The sequence below is a fragment of the Lytechinus variegatus genome, chromosome 7, assembly GCF_018143015.1.
Source record: "Lytechinus variegatus isolate NC3 chromosome 7, Lvar_3.0, whole genome shotgun sequence".
NCBI classification, from domain to species: domain Eukaryota; kingdom Metazoa; phylum Echinodermata; class Echinoidea; order Temnopleuroida; family Toxopneustidae; genus Lytechinus; species Lytechinus variegatus.
The window spans coordinates 26,619,008-26,643,023 of NC_054746.1; the positions used below are offsets into that span (position 1 = coordinate 26,619,008).

At 34.1% G+C, this 24,016-nt stretch overlaps 1 protein-coding gene across 1 annotated transcript; it reads left to right on the plus strand.

The window, feature by feature from the left end:
- Positions 1-7,138: 7,138 nt before the first annotated feature.
- On the plus strand, positions 7,139-22,026 carry LOC121418876 (ADP-ribosylation factor 1-like). The gene is made up of 4 exons (XM_041613063.1): positions 7,139-7,536; positions 11,494-11,670; positions 18,069-18,206; positions 18,727-22,026. The coding sequence occupies exons 1-4, from the start codon at positions 7,446-7,448 to the stop codon at positions 18,924-18,926; spliced, it is 606 nt and encodes a 201-aa protein (XP_041468997.1). The 5' UTR covers positions 7,139-7,445; the 3' UTR covers positions 18,927-22,026.
- Positions 22,027-24,016: the final 1,990 nt, after the last annotated feature.

Here is a 24,016-nt window from a genome sequence, read left to right on the forward strand (position 1 = left end):
TTTTTTCTAAAAATAGTTTTCTTTGAAACAATTCCACCTGTGTTTGATTCTGTTTTTTTTTTTAAAACTCAGATACATATCCAGATTAAACAATAATCGCAGCCCACACTTGAATGGAATGTAAGCTTTTGTCTTCATTTGATTCATGGCAAAAGTGAAATTAATTTCATTTTTAAAATTTGATTTTGAAATTAGTCTTTAGATCCTAGAACACTTTTCACTGCAAGATTAACTTGTACTTGAGGATGGTGTGACAATTGAACGACAGCAAAAGTCTGATTTAAGTTTACTTAGAGATGTCAGTGTTGTTTAATACCAACATTTGATTTATATAAAGTGATCACGATCAGCTAGGAAAATTTAGCTGTTCAAAGAATTTTTAGTACTTCAACTTTGTTGAGGGAAATTTTAAGGGGGTGGGGGACACATTTAGTCCTTCACCAGATTATTGCCTAGTATCTGAGGTGCTGAGGTGCTAGCATCTGAGGTGCGTTTGATAGAATTACATAATTATAAGGTGCTAAGGCTTTCTATTTCTATATATGTTTTGACTTGGAAATATATAGTATTAGTAAATATTACTAGCACAAATATCTATATTTATGCAAGTGTATTTTGTAAAGGAAAATACACTATTGGATACTCCTAAAAAATTGAATTTGAACCATGCAATGTGTCAATTTATTCTTCAAGGAAACTGGATAAAAATACCAGTAATGGCTATTAAAGGTCAAGTCCACCTCAGAAAAATGTTGATTTGAATCAATAGAGAAAAATTAGACAAGCACAATGCTGAAAATTTCAGCAAAATCGGATGTAAAATAAGAAAGTTATGACATTTCAAAGTTTTGCTTATTTTCAACAAAATAGTTATATGAACGAGCCAGTTACATCCAAATGAGGGAGTCGATGATGTCACTCACTCACTATTTCTTTTGTTTTTTATTGTTTGAATTATACAATATTTCAATTTTTACGAATTTGACGATTAGGACCTCCTTGCCTGAAGCACAAAATGTTAAAATAATGGAATTCCACGTGTTCAGGGAGGAATGAAACTTCATTTCACATGACAATGACGAGAAGATAACAATATTTCATATAATAAAATACAAAAGAAATAGTGAGTGAGTGATGTCATCAAGTCTCATTGGATGTAACTGGCTCGTTCATATAACTATTTTGTTGAAAATAAGCGAAACTTTAAAATGCCATAACTTATTTTACATCCGATTTTGATGAAATTTTCAGTGTTATGCTTGTTGAATTTTTCTCTTTTTATTCAAATCAAGTTTTTGTTGGGGTGGACTTGTCCTTTAAATAAAATAATGATAATAATTTTATATACGGCAAATTTGCAAAATTGCCTCTAAGCGGTTATATCCAATATAAAATGAATTCAATTTATTGTATAAGCATGTAGTCCAACAAAACTGCCATATGTGTTACCTCTGTAAGTTATATTTGCCTTTCTTAAACATGGAAAGACATAATTGATGGTAGTTGCCACTAGGAAGTCTCAAATTAATTGTCTTCCTCATCTCGACAAGAGTTAATGCCTCTGAAATCATTTCTACCTTGAATTTCAAGATGATGACATTGATGTCAAGCATTTAATTTGTGCACAGAATTGTGTACTTTTTATGAAGATATATGAACTTGTCATCTGTCATGCTGAAACTCGGGACTCGGATTGGTGATCTCACAAGGTACTATATAAAGTGTGCTGACTGCTGAAATCCTCTTAAAGATATCTTATTTTCAGTGGTACGAGGTTTGCGCTTTATAGCTGATTTCAGCTATTTTTGCTTTTGATTTTCAGCTTAATTTCAGCTTATTTCCACTTTCCTCTATATAATAGTATGGGAGCTCTTTAATTTTCAACTTTTTTTAACAGTCTTTAAGATCTTTTTATTTGTGATCATTCACACCCCTGTGTTTCCATACAATATTTTTATGAGAAATTTTCTAAATCTAAACTGGGTTCCAAAAGAAACTTATCAAACTTTGCAAGCGCACGACACAAATTCAACTCGGTTAAAAAGGAACAAACGTTTGAGACAGGATAGCTTCAATAATTTCTACTAAGCACATGTCAATAATTAAAAGATTTATAACAAAGAGGATGTAGCCCCTCAAATCAATTGGCTCTGGAATCCAAAGTCACAAATGGCAAAAGAAAGACCAATGAAAATGAGGATTAAACAAACTTACCCATTGGCGTTTATAAAAGTTCACAGTATGACCATTGGCATGTTTAATTGATTGTCTCAAAAACTAAGAATGTAATTGGAAGTTAATATTAACATTTTAAACACACCCATTGAGGTAAAAAACAAACAAACATAATGCATGAATTTGTGTTGTGCGCTTGTGACGTTTGATAAGTTTCTTTGGAACCCAGTTTAAATATTAATTATAGAGCCTCTCTTTTGAATTGATCAAGTATTCAACATTAAGGAGGACTTTAAAGATTATATCTGCTAGTTGGAATATTTTGCTAGAATGTTTTTCTTCATTGTTAATCATTTGATGTATGGTTTATATCATGCATGTATATCTTGGTAATTGTACAGTTTAGTGGTCACCATGTAATCTGAGGGTCATGTGTTTTGGTTCACAGTATAGTACTAGGGTCTTTTGGCATGGCATCAATCTACACTTGTAATAGGTATGTGTGTGACTAGTCTCCATCAGGATTGAAAAAAAAATCAATGAATACCCAGCATTTGAGCTTTGAAGATCATTGAGGGCTCTATAAAACACTGGGAAATGTGGTCACAATTTGTTTCAGGTATAAAGTATGTACAGTGAAATGTGGTTTTTATTGAAAGTATAAGTATTTTGTATTACAAATTTGTTTATAGGTGGTGTGGTAATGTTTTGTGTAAAACTTGTTTTAAATGGGTATATTGTTTCATAGAGTGATACAGGTGTTTTATTCAGAATAAGAAGTGCAATGTGTACATTAAAAAAAGATGTAAAAATTTACTTATGTCAGTTATATTGATAGATTTTGCCAATTTGCTCATGAAAACAAGTATTCTGTCACATGAATATAATTTCACCATTTTCACTCTCTATGATTTTTAAAGAAGCTTTTTTGTTGCTGCAATCATTGGCAAGCCTTTCATAAAGGTTGATGATATCAAGTGCAATCTCAAAAAAAGGATTCTTTCTTGTCACAGGCTGCATTTAGATGATTCATGACATTCAACAAGGAATGATAATAAGTTTTTGTACCACTTCTTAAATGTTTAAGTATTGGTGTTCTCATTGTCTAATAAAAAGGCATATCAAAGGTACTTTTCTCAAGTGTATCATTTCTGGAGCAAATTTTGCTTTGCAAAACTTGTCAGGTACTCAAGTTTGTTTGCTGCTCGGTTTATTCATACTGTAATGTTTCTACCTTGGTGATATTCACACACAAAAAAAAGATGAGAAAAGCCTTTGCAATTTTATCATTGAAACTTGAGGAAGATTTCATCGAATAATTTGACCTTTAACATGTTTTATGTTCAATCACGTTTACCCAGAGGAAAACAAATTATATTTTATATCTTATGTTTAGATAAAGACTAAATGATGCAGTAAATTAGGAATAAAAAGGGGGTATGAATTACTAACATTTCCTAAAGTCTCAAAGGATTCTATATTCCATCCAAGAAGATCAACTGTGTTTGTCTGTATATCATGTTTACTTATGAAGGAAGTGTAATCAGGGAATTTCTACATTGAAAATGAAAGTAAATGAAATGCTTATCCTGATTATTGAACAGTAGCAAAGAGGTATAAGACATGATATACAGCACACTTTCTTTTTTTATTTTATAGATAAGTTTAATATGATATTAATGAATAGGTCAGTCAATGGTAATTATGACCTTGTGTTAAAATCTGACTAGTATACATTCTGTGTGTGTCATCCAGTAAATATCAAAGTTATTGAATATGATTGGTGCCTTACATGCATTTGTTCTCTTACAGCTCCTTTTATCTGAGAGAGTTGCAAGAGGGGCTTCCCCACTCTCGTTACTCATGAAACAATATTTGAGCAAGTGCTATTTATTTGGTAGTAAAATCTTAGCTTCATCACCTTGCTCTAATAACACAAATGTTAGCAGTTACTCTTATGCTTGATTTCACATTTAATTGTTCATTGCAGTCAATGCAATCAATCATTAAAAGAAAAGGTTCTATGGTGATTGCTAAGTTTTCTGTTGGTTACAGGCTTGGTTACAAGCTTTGTGATTAATTGTACAGCAGCTAATTAGTAGATTGTACGTAATGATCAATGTAATCAAATGAGCCCTGCAATCAAGCACTAATGTTTTTGTCATGGGATTATTGATATAGTGTAAAATGAAGCCCTAAAATTATCTTATAAAAAATCATCTTATAAAAAATTATCTGCGTCAAAAGATACAAGAATTGACCACAATCACCGGGGGCCCATTGCATAAAAGTAGTAACTTTGCCATCCAATGGTGAAATCAGTGATTCTCATTGGCTGTTGAACATTGCAGCCATGGTAGTTATTATTGGATAGTTTTTCCTTCATAGAAAACAGTGGGGGTACATTCTACAGTGCAAGGGGAACACCACAGAATTCAGTCATTAATATCTTGATTGCATTTCAAAATGTTCATATATCCATTTCTTATTTCCATTTCTTTATCCATGATTCTTTGCCACCAACATATTAAGAACTTGACACATTAATTTGCCCTTTTCAATCATTCCCATGGTATTATGTATACATGGAACTTGTTTTGTTTGTTTTCTCTCTTTGTTTTACTCGAAAATGAAGCTTTCTTTGTCGTCATCAATGTCCTCCTGATCACCTTATATTTTTGGGGTAAATTATTTACACTTTTAAACTCATCCTCAAGTTTAATCATGTGTTGAAAAGAAATTTGCTGTATTAATGTTATTAGATTCTCCTAAAGCAGTTTTAAGCAGCAAAAGTTGCTGCCCATCTATAGATTTGCCGTTATAATTCTCAGTTGGCAATGGGCCTTGTTTGTGGTTGACATGTCATTATGTTCAACATGTAAAACATGTGTTTTATATATATATTTTTGTAACTGTTAAATGTTATTGAATTTAATGCGAGATATATACATGTATATGGAATAAAAATTTATACACAAATTAAAGTAGACATTTGACATTGTCAATGAGATTATTTTGATTATGTTACAGTTATTTTGATATAATTTATTGTATTATTGGGGGGGGGGGGAGAAGAAGGAAAGAAAAGATGAAAAGGAAAAAATGGAAGCGCTTTGTGCTAAAATTATTTGTTTTGTGAGGTACATATGCTCATTCCCCCAAAGTTGTTGAAAATTACTGATATTTTACGGTCCGTATGTAAAAAAGAATGAAGTTCACTCTTCACGCTCGCTTTGTATGGTTAAATAGGCCTACACACCTTATTCATGATTACATCTGGTGCTTCATTCTTCAGTTTTCAAGTCTAAATACACATTGTAGCGTGTTAGCACGCGCCTCTTGCTTACATTATTTATGTAGGCTTTATCATGATTATAAAAATAAAGTTAGAATGTCCTTAAACTTCATCCTCTAGGACTACCCCCTCTCCAGGTCTTAGATCTTCGACATCGATCGGCCGATCTTGCCGATAGTGGATGATTATTTTTTTCCACCCTCCCCGGTATATTTGTAAAAGGTGGATCCGCCGAAGTACATGTAGCCTACTTGTAGAAATAAAAAGGGAGAAAAAATGAAATCGTGTTGGAAATGGGGTTACATACTGTATTGTAGGCGGCGGAAGCGGGGGGGGGGGGGACAGGGGGGACACGTGTCCCCCCCTAAATTTGAGGAGGGGGGACGGTCCCCCCTAAATTTGTTGTTTCCTACGTCCCCTCTTAAAATTTTGGGTTGAAAACATTTTTTTTTTCCTTGCAAAATTTTTTGGGTTGTCCCCTCCTAAAATTTGTGGCTTCCGCCGCCAATGCATACTGTATATTATCCTTCGGAAATAGCATTTAACCCTGAATCTTTTCACCAGAGTAAAATTGCATGCATGCAATCAATAAGCTAAAATAAAGCAAGATATATCAGAACCGAAAGATAGGTAATGCCTATACTTAAAACTGTTTCAAATAAAGAATATGTAACGATGCGTGATACTTTTGTCTAACATATTTTGACATAATTTCACACTGATATGCAACTGTAAACAATCTGAGCCGTATTCTTTAGGAATATAATTTTGATTTTGGATGAAATTAAACTTCATATTAATTGGTTACATCATTTTCTCCTTCACTATAGCTGAGTGAACCGATGCAGCATGTCGCTGCTGTGGTTTGAACAACTCGACAGTTGAAAGGAAGTTACAATTATGCTTCTGTCATGTGCGCTCTTCCGGGAGGGGGCCAAGGAGAGAGAGGAAGAGATGAGCTTAACAACGGGGATGAATCTCACGACGGAATCGAGGAAGGGGGAGCTTAGGTGCATGACGTAGATGTGACTGTGATTACGAGGTGTGGGGAAGTAGGGAGGAGTACGTTCGGTTTGGATTTGGGGAGGAGAAGGGATGAATCCAAAGAACAAGGGATATTGTAAAAGAAAAGCAAACAAACCGACTTTTCACGGATTGTGGGCGGTGAAGGAGATTTACTATAGATAGATCCATTCTCAACAGTCGCCAGCTGAGAATTGCGACGACCATCCACAGCTATATCTTAAGAATGATATAACTTTCTCATAATATTTTTTTTCTTGTATCGGATATTGTGAACGTTTACATTTTGGTCTATACAAGTTGAATCAATAGGGAACTAAATTTTCTTTGATATAATTTATTTTTGCAATTTTGGTTCTTGCATTAGGTCAATCATTGCTCATCTAAAGATAATAAATTTACCCTATTTATTCCACCTTGGCTGCCTTTCACTTTTCATACCCCCTTGAATCATATCCCAGCTAATTAATGAAATGCTTGGCTATGAGGGGCAAGTGCAGTTCAATAAACAGGAATAGAAGCGTGTCCCTCTCGATGTCCAAGATGAAGGATTCTTATTAACCTCTTACATAGCCTCCCAAGTAGCTTTCTCCAGAGCAAGCAATTTGGAAATAGTTTCCAGACGACTTCCGATAACAGCCCCCCCCCCGACCCCCTCCTTCGACGCCACCATTACACTCGGAATGAGCCAGCAGACAACGAAGTCAAGCAGATGAAATTTTGGTTTCGAGTTCACATGATCAGAATACGAAATTGTATTGGATGGGTTTACACGATCTTGTGGAGAAATTTGTTTTATGAAAAGGAAACTGTTTGACACGTTAACACACTGGAATACATACGAACTTTTGATGTGAGCGTATTAATTATTTGTGTGCACACGGCGCAGGAGCGGTTGGATATTATATCTTGAATGTGAAGATCAACTGAGGTTCAGGGAGTCGAATCCAAGATGGGTGCTTGTATGTCTGGATCGAGACTCCAATGGAAGAACACGGCTAAGAAACCAATGAAGATTCTCATTGTAGGATTAAATGGTGCTGGTAAGTTATTTTTAAAAGATCCAAAGAGAAACAACTATTATAAATAAAACACTGAAAGTTGCTGATATTCACTTAAATAAAAATTAGCAGCTACCTTTATCATTTCATGATGATTTTACTTTGAATATAGACATTCATGGCTATATCTAACTTGACATTTATTTGGATTTCACTTATTCACTCCTGGGAGTGCCTTAATTAGCCCATAAATCAATAAAATATTATAGGACCTAACATTTGGAATTCACTTCCTTTAAACTTTGTAACAATATTTTATCATTCAAGAAGGATATGAAGGATTTAAATGTCTCCAAATATTGTAAATATTATTTACATTGAAAATTTGGAATTTAGGCATCTTATATTACATAACATATGGAGCAGCTGCTCGGTTATGACGTCACATATTCCAAACTTAAAATTGTCATAACTATCTCAGTCTTATAATGGATTTTCTTCTAAACTTCCCCAATATTTTTATTATTTTTTTCTGCTATTTTACAACAAAATTTTCTTCAGGGTGAACATCCCCTTTATTGCACTCTGCACTTCATTTTTTTTTGTTATTTTTAGTTCCTACTGTGTAATATTATTATCAATGCAACATTATATTCTGTGAATTCATTTTTTGTTATGCATTGTGAAAAACAAAACAAACAAACATGAAATTTTATTTCCTGTCAATATTTCAACCGTCTTCTTTTTACATTTTTTCATCGAATCACTTGTGTGTACCCAAAATATACTAAAATTGAGAATACTTGTCTCATGTGACCAAAACCTAAAAAAACCCATTGAAACAAAGGTTGAAATTCAAAACGTCTATTAATTCATCCCAATATTGTCAAAATTAAAAATCTCAATGTCAACTAATAAGTAAATAGTGTACAATTATCTTTGAAATACTATAATATACATTTTAAATGTTTAAAGAAAATATTTTGATCAACCTTCCGCTCCCGATTAAAATGTGCAATTCTTATAGTGTTTCAAAATTGTTTTAAGCTCACTATTGTTATTTTGCCGCGGTTTACCCTACGCTGGTCGACTCGGAATAAAGGATTATTTCCAAAATCAAATGGAAACAAAACTTATAGTGAAATACCCAGTTGTTTTATAGGCTCCAAAAGAAACTTCATTGAATATTTTTAGGAGTACTGTTTTGAAGAAAAATTGTACATTTCGCCATCTTATTCTTTTTTCACCAAGCTCTATCTTAGAGTAATAGAACTATCATTTTTAGAGTGGACTAAGTATCAGGAAGTTTGCTCTTTCCAATAATTCTATTTCAAGAAAATATTTGTTTTAATTTGCATCACACTGCTCTCTTTCTCTCTATTTTCCCTCTCGAAAGCTACATTGAATGCGAATTTAGTCTCGATTTCATTCATTCTATTTTCATCATCATTATAAATGACATTGAGCTTATAAGGCTTTTTATACGGACGTTTCAAAGAGTGCGATGTGGTAGCCTAACTAATAAAAACAATGAATCTATTAATGAAAAAAGTCATACTACTGACGGAAAAGGGCGACTTTTAAGTAACAATTTGAATATTTCAACAGGGGGGGGGGCTTTTGGATATGGCCTAGTTTTTGTATAATAGTTGGTCTTCTGTTTGCAACAGAAAGGGCAATTTAGTATCATATTCCATACTTTAAAGGTTAGAAGTATACTTATTAGAGATTGTATGTACATGGTATAGTCAATTGAAACTTTTATATTTGACCGTGTCAGGTCCATACTTTTACAAAGGTCCAGCTTTGCGATTCTTTCTCTATCATGATCGAGGGTATATTCTTCTACGATTGTGATAAAAGCAACAAACAGCAACGATAGTGATGTTTATACAAAATAAATGATGATAATGATAATAATTTGTTATAATCATAATAAGAATCAATGATTATTGTTGTTATCATAATTCATTATAACAAATATCATTCATTTTTATTTCCTTTATTTACAATGACAGTAAACATGTACATTAATAAATGCCTTTGATTTACAATATGACCTGAGCATGGAAAGCGATTTGTTTTTTCACTCGAAGTTTTGGTTTCTGTGACTTTCCAAGTATGTCATCGAGTTGATTTTCCGTAATATTTCCTTAATATGAGTGCAGTTTGAGGATATGACTGGCATATTTTTTTTATCTCAAAATAATAGGACATGTAAACAAATAGCTAGATTGTGAATGTAGGTTTGAAACAGATGTAACAGAGGTGTACCTCAATATTCAATTGATTTAACACGGGTGACGTCAGTCCTCACAGTGATCCCTTCATCGAAACCCTTCACCCCCTTCTCCCTCCATTACCCCTCCCCCTCTCCCCCTCTCTCTCTCCCTCTTTCTTTCTCTCTCCCCTCTCTCCTCTCTCTTTCTCTTATCTTCCTATACCCCACCCCCATTCCTTCCCCCTTCTCCCATTTCGTTGTTATGAGGGGTGATAATTGACGCAAATGTTCCAATCAGACGGAGAGTCGATCTTTGATTTTCAACATACGACTGGTAACAACATTGACTCTGACCCCAATTTCGATTGCAATGCTCTTCGTGTATAACCATTATGAAAAGATCGCTTTGTCTGTACCCAGAGTGATGAAGGGACAGAGGGCTGTCAAACAGTTCAGAAGTTTAGGAACTCATTGTAACATCAGTCTTTCAACCTTTACTGGTGCTCTTCATGTTATGAAATCTCTGGAATGACTTTCTTTGTCTCTCCGCTTTACACAGTCCCTGCCAGGCAGACTATATGCTAGAGTCAGTTTATTAAGTTTATAACTGATTCATTTTCATATTATATCACGCGTGTTTTTATTACCGTCAAATTTTTGCTTAAATATTTTTACCTAATTATTAGTGTCAACCAATCTAATTATCGTTAGCTTCGAAAGTGTTTGTGAATTGATTTGCACACCGACAGTTTCTGTTCTCTTTACAGAGAAGAATCCAACAAACATGCCATTAAAATCGAGGGTTTAATATGTCATGCTTTAATAATAAACTTGATTCTTAGTTATCGATTCAATTTCCTTGCGTGACAACCTACAGTTGTTATTCGACACTTTCACTAGATAAAAGGCAAAGACATACAAACACTCAGGAAATTCTTAACCAACCTATCGGGTTCGTTAACATGATGAGCCTATCAACGGTTGGTTAAAAAAATCCCCATTCGTTTGACATGTAATTACTTTTCCCCAACAGTCGTTAGGTATTATGTTAACCTACCTATTATTTTTCTGAAAGTGAAAGTAAACATAAAAATATTACGATGATTTAAAGAAAAAATAGTAGAAAAAAGTAGAAATACACAACAACAACAACAAACCTAAATCATATCACCTTAATGAATAAATTATTGTTGTTGAAAGAAGTACCTAACATCTGCCCTGCATGATATAAATTCAAAATTCAGATTCAGCTATCAATATTGACTCGTAGTTGAAAACCTTTGGATCATACATGAATTACCAGAGCTGTATAAACCAAGTGATCAGTCAATCATCGAGATATCTACTTTTTGCTATAGTGTATATACCACCATACCGTTGAAAATGATATGACAGGCATGCATGCATGATTTCTGTGTGTCTCATGTGCTTTACCCGCTGGGTGCTCTCATAAGAGTGTATGAAGAGCTTCCATTATTTGTTGCATTTTCAGATAGCGACTTTCATTTCGTGTAAAAACATAATCAGATGTTAATGATCATACATCAAAAGAGACGTGGTACACCTCTCATTGATTTAATGTACTTATTTGCTTGATTGTTGTATATTTTATCATGTATACATTTTCATATACTTTAAGGCCCCTTAAAATCAGCTTAATGCTGAAAGGGCACCACAATAAATATTGCTTAAATAAATAACAAACAAAAAGATTATAAATATTAATTATTTCACGATGAATATCATTAAGATATTGATGTTGTTTGTTTTGAATGTAGGGAAGACGACCATCCTCTACCGGTTGATGTTGAAAGAGCATGTATTTACTACACCTACCTTGGGATTTAACTCGGAGACCTTTACCCCAATGACTGGTTCCACATTCACTATGCTTGATCTTGGAGATTGGCCTAAACTCAGGGAGCGAGATTGGCATCATTACCAAGAAGCTGAAGGTTTGTAATAGTAAGACAATATAGTACCTTAACTTCTTGTTTTATTTGTAATTATGTGCCTGCTTGTCCGTATATCGTCAGGCTTAAAAAGTATTATATGATATTCCTTACACCTTTTCTGGGGCCTGGTTTTTTTATGAAATAAGGTTCTTTCATTCCGTTTTGAGGTAGAAATGATGTAAACATAAAGATGATGAGTCTCAACTATTTGTTTGAATCGAATAATTTCATTAATTTGATATCTGTTTAGTTGAATTAATTTCTCCAAACGGGCAAGAATGCGCAATGACAATCATGAATCGGAGACAGCTATCGATTGTTTATAGTGCCATTAATGAGCTTTAAAAATGATAAGGGCTCTCAGTCTCAGATCATTAACATTCTTAATTAGCAGGTGATTGCTCATGATGTAGTCCTCTTGCCTTCACTTCAACATCTCGACATTTCCAGATGCATTTAATTATCATGAAATTATTCAATTTGGTATTTTATAATGATTGTTTATTTCCAGCTCGTACATTCTTTAATTCAGTTTCTGCATTTCACCTTTAGTATGTGACTTTACTTTACCTATCATAGTTATCATTTTGCTCAGTATTATTTCAATGCATTCTGGCAGTAGGATTCGGAGGAAGGAAGAACTCTTACTCGGTTTGAAGTTCAAGAGAACCCTAGCATGCCATGAAACATATCTATATTTTTGTTTCGGGGGGGGGGGTTGTGTCTACCCTATCTCTTATGTTATATCAATATGAAATTATAAATTGCAGACTAAAAGAACAAAGAAATCTGCATTTTGACTGAAAATTGGGAATAATAACCGCAGCGGGTATATGGCAACGTTGCTTATTTTAGTAAAGAAAAAACCCATATCAGCCCGGCGTTTTTTAAATTGATGTTGTATGACCGGACATACTGCAGGAAATAATCCTGATTATTATTGTCTCAAGTGTTGGTGCTTGGAGGCAGTTGCGTACCGTGGGTCACTTGGTGGCGGGGGGGGGGGGGGCACCAGCAAAAATAAATGTCATTTAGCGCGCTTAATTGCCAGTTATACTGACCTAATAGACACATTTTAAGGACTGTGCCATTAAACGGATATGTATCACACTAATCAAATAATGCAATTTATTTAGGATATGTTTTATGTACTTATACACAGTTTGTATCAATGTTCTTTTGATTAAAGTGCAACGATATGTTTTGTATACTTTGATTATTTTTGTGACGAATAAAAACTGCATGTTTTAGCACAACATGATTATAAATCTCATTAAACAGACAATGCGAGCACCAGGAATGATGAACACAAATGCCCTAAACAAATAATTTTTCATAAAGTTATGAAAAAATATTTCTTATGTAGTATAATGTAACACACATGTGTATGTAACATAGTATGATATAAAATACAATCATTTATTCTCCCCAAAACTTTTCTCGTTCTTTTTTCACTCTTTTTCTCCTTTTCCCACGTGTTTTTTTTTTTGGGGGGGGGGTTGGCCAGCCGATGGGGGGGGGGCGCAGTTACGCCACTGCTTAGAGAATACTCGAAATAATTTCCAAATATACAACTACACTATATTTGTTTCTGAAGTTTAAAATTATGTATTTGGCATTTACCATGCAACCAAGAGATCATATGCTGTTTTTCGGTATTACTTCATTTCACAACAGGACAGCCACCTCCGGACAACTGCCCTGAATTTGTGTCCCCCGCGAAAAATCTACCGGATTGCAGGTCTCCCTAAGAGGACACACCAGCCACCCAAGCACTTTTCTTCTACGGGTGCGCTGACGTTGTCTTGGGACCGACGAATTATATTGGGATATGCCCATCACATATTTCATTACAACCTTCTTTCATTATGAAATATAAATTATCATCTAATCCTAAATACGTTTACGTTTTCGTTTGGATACGATCACTTTTACAAGATATAGGCAATATGAAAATGCTTCACTTTCGTTTCTTTATTATCAATGGATACCGGAATTTCCCAAAGAAGACAATGATCGTGCCTTTGATGTGTACAAGACGTGAGATCGAAACCAAGGTGGATAAGTGAAGTACACTGTTAGAAAATTTATCCTTAAACTAAAAGAAGTTCCTGCAGCAGAGTCTCGAGAACACCTGTAATCTTACCAGATTGCGTAATCTTACAGGAAATTGGTATTTGGTGTGTGTAATCTTACAAATTTCCTTAGATAAAACACTCTTTTCCCCTTTTTCTAACAGACCTGTTCTGTTAAATTGCAGAAAAATTACTGTTTCATGAATTTAAAGAATGATTCTGGTATTGCTTTCTGCAAAATCTTCTTTTATTTTTCTGTAAAATCAGGGTTTTTTTAACAGTGTACTCGTAACAAAGAAAGGGAAAGTTAAATGCAATGGTATTCAAGAGGTTTTAAACAGGAAAACTTGTATTGTCATTTTTTTTCAAAACCAAGTCCAAGTGGACTAAAACTTTAATTGCTCTTAATTACAATCACCATAAGAGACATGTTTTAAAATAATTAACGTACATCCTGAAATAGATATGGGGGATGTGTAATAGGGATAAAAAAAACTCTTGTCTTCTACTAAAATAGTGCTCAAGAAAATTGCCGAAGGTAATTAGATTAAGAAATTGTCAAAAGCTCTTTTTTTAACTGCTAAGTTCGGGTGCTCCGTAAAACCCAGAAGGGTGTAAGACCCTCTCTCTTTTTGGTGGTTCATGCTTGCACGTTTCAGGTGTAGGCCTACCAGAATTCGAATGAAGACCAAACGATTGCGTAATTTTAATTAAGTTCAATTATTTGTCACTTTGTAATTGAGTCGAATCGGATTTTTGGCGCTGATACGACTCTACATGTATAATGCGTATATATTATGATGTACTTCAAGGTGGTTAAAACTGATTTCCATCGAAGCAGACTTCCCGATACCGACTAGTCCTTCCTAACATTTCATGATATTTCTAAAAATATCTTAATGTACCTTGGTATTCAGCCATATTTCATGTGAAAAATAAGTGATGCGATGGCTTTTACCCTTTTGGCATTGCAGTCAAAATGACGATTTAGGCAGAAATATACATGTAAGCAATTTAATTTATATGCAGAAAAAAAACAAGCATTACTTAGCATTATCGGCTTACTGGCTTATATGGATGGAAAGGGTGGTGGAGGGCTGGTGGTTTTTTTCATGGAAATTTTGGATAACATAACCGGATTTCAGAATATACACCCCATTTTTTTTTACACTATTACTGTCAAATTGCCATTTCTTGCTTCACTCGCTTGCAAATTGTGAACAATAATATTGTGCATCGCACCAGAACCTCGACCCCTCATACTCTTTGCCTCATAACGCAACTGCAAGTGTCGGATTGTTGGTTTGTTTAAATTTGTTTAACACATTTGTTTTACAAATGAATAAAAGCGGAATATTTCATAGAATCGATTCCAGGAGCGGAAATAGAAAGATGATGAAGAGAATATGATGACATAAGAGCGTGTTACAGACAACCCACATTTTGACTGTCATTGGCAAGCTTAAGAAAAGAGAAGTGGATTCTGCAGCTTCATGCTTACGATAGAAACGGAAACATAGATTTCTTGAAATATGAATATGTCTTAGACTTTCGCTATGTTATTTCCGATGGAATTAATGAAAGATGCATGATGACCGCTCAGTACGATTTCCTTTGAATATTCCCGGCATATAATTTGAGAGGCTTCGTTGAACTTATCTACAGTATCTATGTTTACTTATGCATTCACTTTACTCGCTAAATGCGTATTTATTTCAAACATTCATTTATCTCTCGCCAGCATAGTAGGGAGAGACTATAGGTGCCGCTTTTCCAACGGCGGCGGCGACGGCGGCGTCGTCAACAAGGAAATCATAACCAATGTTAAGTTTGTCATCATAATTAAAGAGCCTATGAGGGACTATTTCATGAAACCTCAATATATTGGTAATCAAGCATTCGACCGTCTAACATGAGTTATAGGTCAAATGAAAGTCACGAGGGAAAAGGTCGTTTAGGGTCAACGAACTTTGACCAGGTTGTGGTATCAATATCATGTTAAGTTGCGTTTTTAAATTTTCAAGATAATTTTGCGAAATTCCATAAAACTTTCATGTAATGTTTATCAGGTATCGGCAAATGGAAGAATGTAACTAATTTCAGGTCACTTGGCAAACGTCAAAGGTCATTTTAGGTCAACCAACTAAGGATTCTATTATCGAATGGATGTTTGTTTTTCCTCACTTTTTGAAAAATGATTTACCGTACATGTAATTTTCAAATTTAACATTACTTTTATAGAATTATGAATTGTATGCGAGACTAGAGAGGTCTTCCATAAGTTTTGTCTGTATTCATAATTGCTTATTTATTCATTCGTTCGTTAATCCACTTATTCATTCGTTAGTTTATATATTTCTATCTTTGATTGATTGATTGATTTTATTTGGCAAGTCACCATGACATATACAGTAGCATTAAAAACAACATGCTTGCAACACCCACGAAAGTTCGAACGCTTATTTCCAGTGGGGTCCTCGACATATAGAATTACGATAATACAATGGTAAAATTATACTATTTACATATTAAAAAAACGAAGAAAAAACAGAATTTACTATTAGCAATAAATATGATACAAAGATAATATATACAAGAACATAACGAAGAAGTAGAAGAAGAAGAAGAAGAAGGAGGAGGAGGAATAGAAGAAGAAAGAGGAGGGGGGAGAAGGAGAATTACGGAAGAAAAAGGATGAGGAAGAAAAAGAATAATAAGGAGAAGAACATGAGCAAAAACAGCGACAACAATAACATCACAAAGAGGAGACTATAAGGAAGAGAAAAATAAATAGAAAGAATAGTAGAAGGGACGTATCGATAGAAAAACTTCAATCAAACTATGTCATATAAATAATAACACCTGATAGAGAATAGAAAATAACGTGGTCAGTATTCAGGCTAAATCAACCGTATAACCTATCATTTGCATTTTCTCTTTGACTCTCAAAAGTTTATTTATTCATATATCCATAATCTCTTCATTAGCCTATTTTCTAAATGATAAATATTCGAAATTAAGATTTCGAGTATAATAGAAGAGAGAACACAGTGGCAGGGTTAAAGTATAGTAGCATAAATGACATGGATATGGATGGTTAGATAGATAGATAGATAGATAGATAGAAAGACAGACAGAAAGATAGATAGATAGATAGGAGATAGATAGATAGATAGGAGATAGATAGATAGATAGATAGATAGATAGATAGGAGATAGATAGACAGGTAGGTAGGTAGGTATAGGGAGGTAGATAGATAGATAGATGGATAGATGGATGTTGGTCTTGAGACATGCCAGTATCTATTATTATGTATGATATCCTCCCAATTTTCTTAAGAATAAAATGCTGGTTGTGTGAATTAGTGTCAGGCATTTTGGCCAAAACAAGCACGGAAACAAGCACAATTTCTTGGGATTTTGACAATGTTTAAGGAAGAATATTTCCAAACCATAGTTTCAATAAGTATTATAAAATACCATTTCCGACCGTTTTTAGCACGGTTTTAGCATGTTTCAAAACACCCCCCCCCCCTGGGATACCCAGCACTCATTTAACACTTTCATATGACGCAGAGAGAGTTGATTAAGATTAAATTCCTTATACACGTTTACTTCATCAAACATCTTCCAATTTGGGTTTGATGTACTGATCGGCAATATGACACATCTGCAGGGTTCCTAATTACATTAGGTTTAGTTGCATTAGGAATAATTGAGGGTAGTCAATCACAGCTAATGTGACGTAAATGAGTATTATTAGCACCCGCTCTGACTGAAAGGCCTTAATGAATCGGAGACTATTTTAAAAACATGCTCGTTGTTTGCTATTTCCTGTATTTTTATAGCCATTAAAATGATGAAATACGTATATTTCAAAAGTATAAGATATTGGATTGATGACACGTATGATGATATTATATAGGGTAATGTGATGTCGTGTTTTTTTTGTGTGTGTGTTTCTGCCTCGTTAATACGAAGTGGAAAGTCTGCTATATTAGTACTCACGTGTGTAGGCTTACAGACGCTTGATCTGTTCAAGGAGATATCACCTATATCTCCTTGATCTGTTCAATACCAAGTACAACTTAAAAAAGATATAATTATTCACTTTAACCAATGTTGTGATTCACTCGTTTCCGCATTCAGCTTGTTTGATAGACAGGGCTTTATTAATCTCCTTTCTCATCCCGTTTGTCTTGAATAAGCAGTTTACTATTGTCTGTCCTCTGATACATTTTCTAAAAAGCTTTCTGTTTCATTTCTGCCATTCAAAATACTGAACTAAATTAACAGCATGAATTATCTGGCTCTTTGCATGCAGGGATCGCTTTCGTGGTTGACAGTGCCGACCCTGGCTCACTGGGAAATGCCAGAGATTTTCTTTTCAAAGTCCTCAAACTACAAGGTCTCCCAAGAGGAATTCCTGTCGTCGTCTTTGCGAATAAGCAAGAGCTCTCCGGTAGGTTTGGCGAGTAGAAACAATGTTTTATAGATTAAGATGATTGTACGAATGTCATTTCAATGAAAATCATTGTCCTGCAAGGTTGAGGTTTATATCAAGCTTAACGTGTGGATTAACCGTCACCACGTCACCATTGTCGCAGGAGCAAATATCGTGGAACCATATTGGCGGTGCCACGGGGTTGGGGGGTGAGGGTGCTCCCGCCAGTATGATTTTACAACAAGAAAAAATTGAGAAAAGGGAGGGAGAAAATGGAAGAATATAAAAAGGAGAGGAATTGGACGTGTCATTTTATAATACCCTTCGGATTTAACTGAGAAAAATATAACGTCACCTCTTAGGCCATCTTGCCTCCCCCCCGTCCCCCCGAAAAACATCGCGATATTATCTTTAGCTTTAAGTGTTGTATTACATAGCACTGTTAACAAAAACGGGTTAGATATTGATTACTATAACTGGTAAAAAATATTGTGTTTTATTTCACATATTCGTTTATTTTTTATTTTTGTATTTATAGGTGCGTGTGACATCTATCACATACTGGAAGCCATGGCGCTTCACTCTGTCTATACAAACCCCTGGTATCTCCAAGCTGCTAGTGCCGCCAACGGTGAGGGTCTTCAAGAAGGCATCAAAGAACTTGGTCAGATGATCCAGAGATATCGTCAACGAAACACGCTCAGACGAAGAAGATCACGTGGTTCACGGGTCCAATAGGATCGATATAAAAAGACTCCAAAGAGAAACGTTGAAAATACTTGTCGGCTTGATTGAATGATGTTTGATATTTTTAACTTGGTCACATGCATAATCACCGCCAGCACGTGACAGCTAGCCCCGATGAAGCAATTATATCGACACTGGCAACTAATACGCGAAGACAAGCCGCTTACATAAAATTCACCCAGATATCCGGTTTGCATCTCGATTATTGATAAATTCCTGGATTCGTATATATGGCTGCATTTTTCGATTCTTTCCTTTATGAAATGGCGTTTACGTTACAATTCTTCTTCAGACATATTCACCACCTGCACCCCACGCATTATTCATCTTCGTAATGATTGTGACATTTTTGCACATTACAGGTATTTCTGATGATTTTTTTGATAAGGTATCAGTCCTAATTGCTAACAAGTCCTTAGTAAAGAAATTTGAACTTAAAATCACATCGAACCCAAACACCTTCTTACAAATATTTCCTCTTTCTTGGCATTCAGATATAAAGAAAAACACTCAGAAGTAAAATATAACAATATGTAACGTTGTAGATTTCAAGTGGCTATAAATATACAGTCAATCAAAAGTAAGCCTACAACATCTAACTTTTATCACTTGGTATTCAAAAGACGCATATTATCTAAATTTCAATATAGAATTCCACTTTTTTATACAAAAAATTCACTGTACATAGTCTTCTTTTTAATTTTGAATAGGAATGCTGATGTTATCTTGCAATATGATATATTGCAAGATATTATTTGCATTAAAATGGTAATAAATATTTTTAGTTTAACAATTATTCTCTGCATATCATGCAGAGAATAGTTTTTGACCTAAATAGTTTAGTTACCGTTAATTGGTTGATGTTAAACTTGCTATCTTTTTCTTATTTCCTATAAAGTTTCTTCTAGTTCAATGACTTAAAATCATAGAGCAAATCCCGAATTCGATATTCTGAACCACCTATGTTGATTCTTACTAACACAGCTTATGGACAGGACCGATTTACACTGTCATGATTTATCCACAAGAAATGAATATTGAGAGAATTTTATGGCTAAATTCAAAGGTAGATACCTATTTAAAATTAATACACCGACCAGTAACAATAAATGTGTTTCATATTTTACTTTAAAAAATGTGTTTTACCCGATTTGTATAGTTAACGCCAATTCCCTCTCGCTGAAACTTTTCGAGTAACTTTTTAAAGACATAGAAATAATTAACAGATGATGTATCTCGAATTTTGTTATTTTACCAAGTGGTTGTACCAATATTGACAAGGATGATATTTGTCAGTCAATTTAATGTTACTATATCTGTTGCTCTGAATTTTTTACACCGTTAAACAATTACTGTATACACATTTTATATCACTGTAAATACCAGTCACGCCCGCCATTGCTATGACTGACGCAAAGTCTGTTATTGTCCATATGTGTTGTATATTCTCCTTGAATTCTATGTGCAGGTATTTTGTGCAATAAATGCTCTTGTATTTAACTACTATAGAATAGCAGTGTGTCTATATTTTCGGCTAAATCATCATCTTTTTTTACTGAATGAAAGTCACAACACATATATTTCTGTTTTAGATACTGCAAACGTTTATTTCAAACGAAGAAAATTGTCGCATAGCACAATTAACTAGATTAACTAGTCATTTTGACTGATTTGTTTTGAGAGTGCATGGTGGAACTCAATTAATTTGAAGAAAAAAAATCATGAAGAAATAAGAATTGAAATTATCTTTTTCGTCATTAACATGATTAAAGCATTCATAAAGAACACGGTAAAACATAAGAAACATCCAATCTTAAGCACATTTTCGTTTTCCCGTAGTTATAGGCAATAGTTTGGACTAGATGATAATTTCGACCATATTTCAGAATGCGGGCCACATGCTTAAACTCCTGTTACATATCCATGGCTTCTTCCTAGCTGACACATTAGGCAAGACCAAGATGCATTCTGCTTCGGCGTTAATTGAGTATACAATTTTCTCTCTCAAAGAGATAAATGGTTACACAACAAAAATAAACATTTATGTACGAACTAAAAGGAGAATATTACTTGTAAATGATTTGTATATCAAATTTGAAAAGATGTGTACATTAACGAAATTCACAGCATACTAATTATTACTGTTTCAAATATTGCAAAGTTTCTTTAGAGTAAAGTATATTTTAGCACATCATAAGTTCAGTCCTAAAAATTACACATTATTTTTACCTGATCATAATCAATTATTATCCATTAAGATTTACTGTTATCTTGGCACTCATATACGACTCCTTTCCTTTTTTTCTTAATATCTAATTCCCGCTCTCTTTCTCTTTGTTGTACATGTAAAATCATTATAGGCATTAGCATAGTATCATAGAACGCTATCAGTACCAATGCAAACAAAAATAAATAAAATAAGCACAGTTCATTCATCCATCCATCCATCTATTCATTCATTCATTCATTCATGCATTCATCATGTTCATTCATTCGAATATGCCTCATTTTGATTGAACATGTTGAAAAGAAAGTATCATTAAAATAAGGTTCTTCCACAATCGAAAGAGCAAATATCGAGTATAAAATGAACGAGCCTCATCATATGCATTAGAAAATAATGAAAGTGAGAAACTAAATCATATATATGTTTCAATCATTCATTAAAATAATTCTATACTCAAGTTTCCCTTTATAGTTTGTACGCAATTTAGCGTTTTCTCTGAGTACCTGATTATGAGTATACATTATATAGTGAGTATAACAATGGAAATCAATATTTTAGATGAAAATGTGATTCTGTTCCTCATTATTCAAACATAAATTTTGCCATCGATGGCAACTACAACAAATAATGATTTAGTGTAATTTTCTATGACTGGTAAATGTACCGCCAAGGTCAATTCAATTCAAGCAAGAAAGTCCTGAGGTATTTAATAATGCCGTTCTTCAAGTTGCGCTGGTTTTGTTGTGCATCTACGAACTGTATGCAGGTTATTTATTACTTCATGAAACACTACATCTTTCCAGCTACAGAAAACAAAACATGCATTCGCTTATCAAAATCCTCTTCAAATTTGAAAAAAAGTAAGAAATGTTGGTCAATTTCGTGCTAAGATGGTGAATGTGTATATACAACTGTGAATGAGAATTAATTATTAGTATATATGCTATTTCAACGTGTTCAATAATCATGATTATTAAACCACATGTTTTCACTCGGAGGCTCCATTAACTTGCAATACCAGGGTTCTTCAAGATCATACTTAACCAGCCAGTTCCTTTCTGCGCATGATCAAAAGATTCTACGCATGATCAGAAGAAGGTAATTTGTACTAAAGTGACATGGTGCTTTAAAATCTAATGAGAAAAGCACCAACTTTGATGTCTTGATTATTCATATATTCTTTGAATTGTCGTTTTCATTTACATCCACAAAACACCAACAATGCTTCCACGAACGACCGGTATTTCACAGTTGTCAAGTACATTGTGCAACATGCTAAGATATGCATTCATAGTAGGAATGCAACAAATACCTTTATTAAGTGTTCATTGGTGTGCTATTCTAGTCACCTGGTCTATTCAATTTCTTCATCCTGCTATGTAAGGCAAGCTTACGTAATATCTTGCTTTGATATCTGCCTATCATCATGATCATGATGAAAGAAATGAAAGGTCATTTGACCAAAATTGCCCATGAAGTAACTACGAACTGGTCTATAGACGAGTTCGTAGTTACTTCATGGGCAATTTTGGTCAAATGACCTTTCATTTCTTTCATCGTGATAGGCAGATTTCCTAAGGGAAATAATACACACAGCAACCTCGCTTCCAAGGGCCATGGTAAACCATGAACATTGTGAGACAATTCGTTAAAAATTTAAACTCCAAACGAGGATCCATAATTATGCGTGAAATGTCAGTGTTAACCGAGGACACCTCCAGCAGTGTCTGAAATGCCAATTGTCTCTTTTAAACATGCTTAGACTGAGGCTTCTTTTTTCTTTAACATTTTGCCTTTTTTATATTATAATGTGACATAAAAGGTTTTGAAGAATCTGTAGGGTTCAAGACTTAACTACAGATCACCCAGGAACGCCTGCAGCCTGTTGCATAAAACTTTTTACCTGAGAAAACTCCGGTAAGAACTGAGGTTAGTCTGATTTCTGCCATTGACTTTAACACAGGGCAAAAACTCAGGTAAAAAATACCCGAGTTTTCTCAGGTAGAAGTATTTATTCAACAGGCCCAATGGACTTTTGAAAAGCGCTGGCGATCACATATATTATTTGTTGTATATTTTTTATCCTGACACGGACTTTTATTATCGTCTTTGGACCAGAAAAAATAGATGTCTTCAGATTTATATTCTACCATAAGTTATTGAACATCAACTGATTGCGCTTAGCTATAGCTAGATTTTTTTTATCAATTAGAATCACTTTTTGGTCCATACTTTTGAAAAGCGCTGGCGATCACAGATATTACTTGTTGTATATTTTTAATCATGACATGGAATTTTAGTATCGTCTTTGGACCAGAAAAAAATAGATGCCATCAGATTTATATTCAACCATTATTGAACATCAACTGATTGCGCTTAGCTATAGCTAGATTTTTTTTATCAATTAGAAACAATTTTTGGTCCATAATCAACTCCAAAGCAGATTAAGATTACCTGAAAATACATTTTCATTCCCATCAAAACATATGACTTATATAAAAACGCTATTACAGAGATCACAAAAATAAATTGTCCAAGTAAAATATTCTTCCTTCTTGACTCTGGATGCCACTGTTCTTTAAGATCTTGGAAATAAATATATCAGTTACACTGTTCATACAAATAGTCAGGTCCAGATTTGAGAAAAGTAGACTGCCTTAGGCAAATCGTGTTAATGCTGAATTGAGAAGTGCTTTAACATAATTTGAGGGCGCTGAGTCCAAATTTGCTGTTTGCCAACCTTGATTTTTATGTTAAAATCCTCAAATTGGCAAAAACAAAATGGCCGCCATTCTACACCCATTTTTACTCTATTCTGACCCCCAAAACTTGTAACAGAAATGTTTGTCAACGG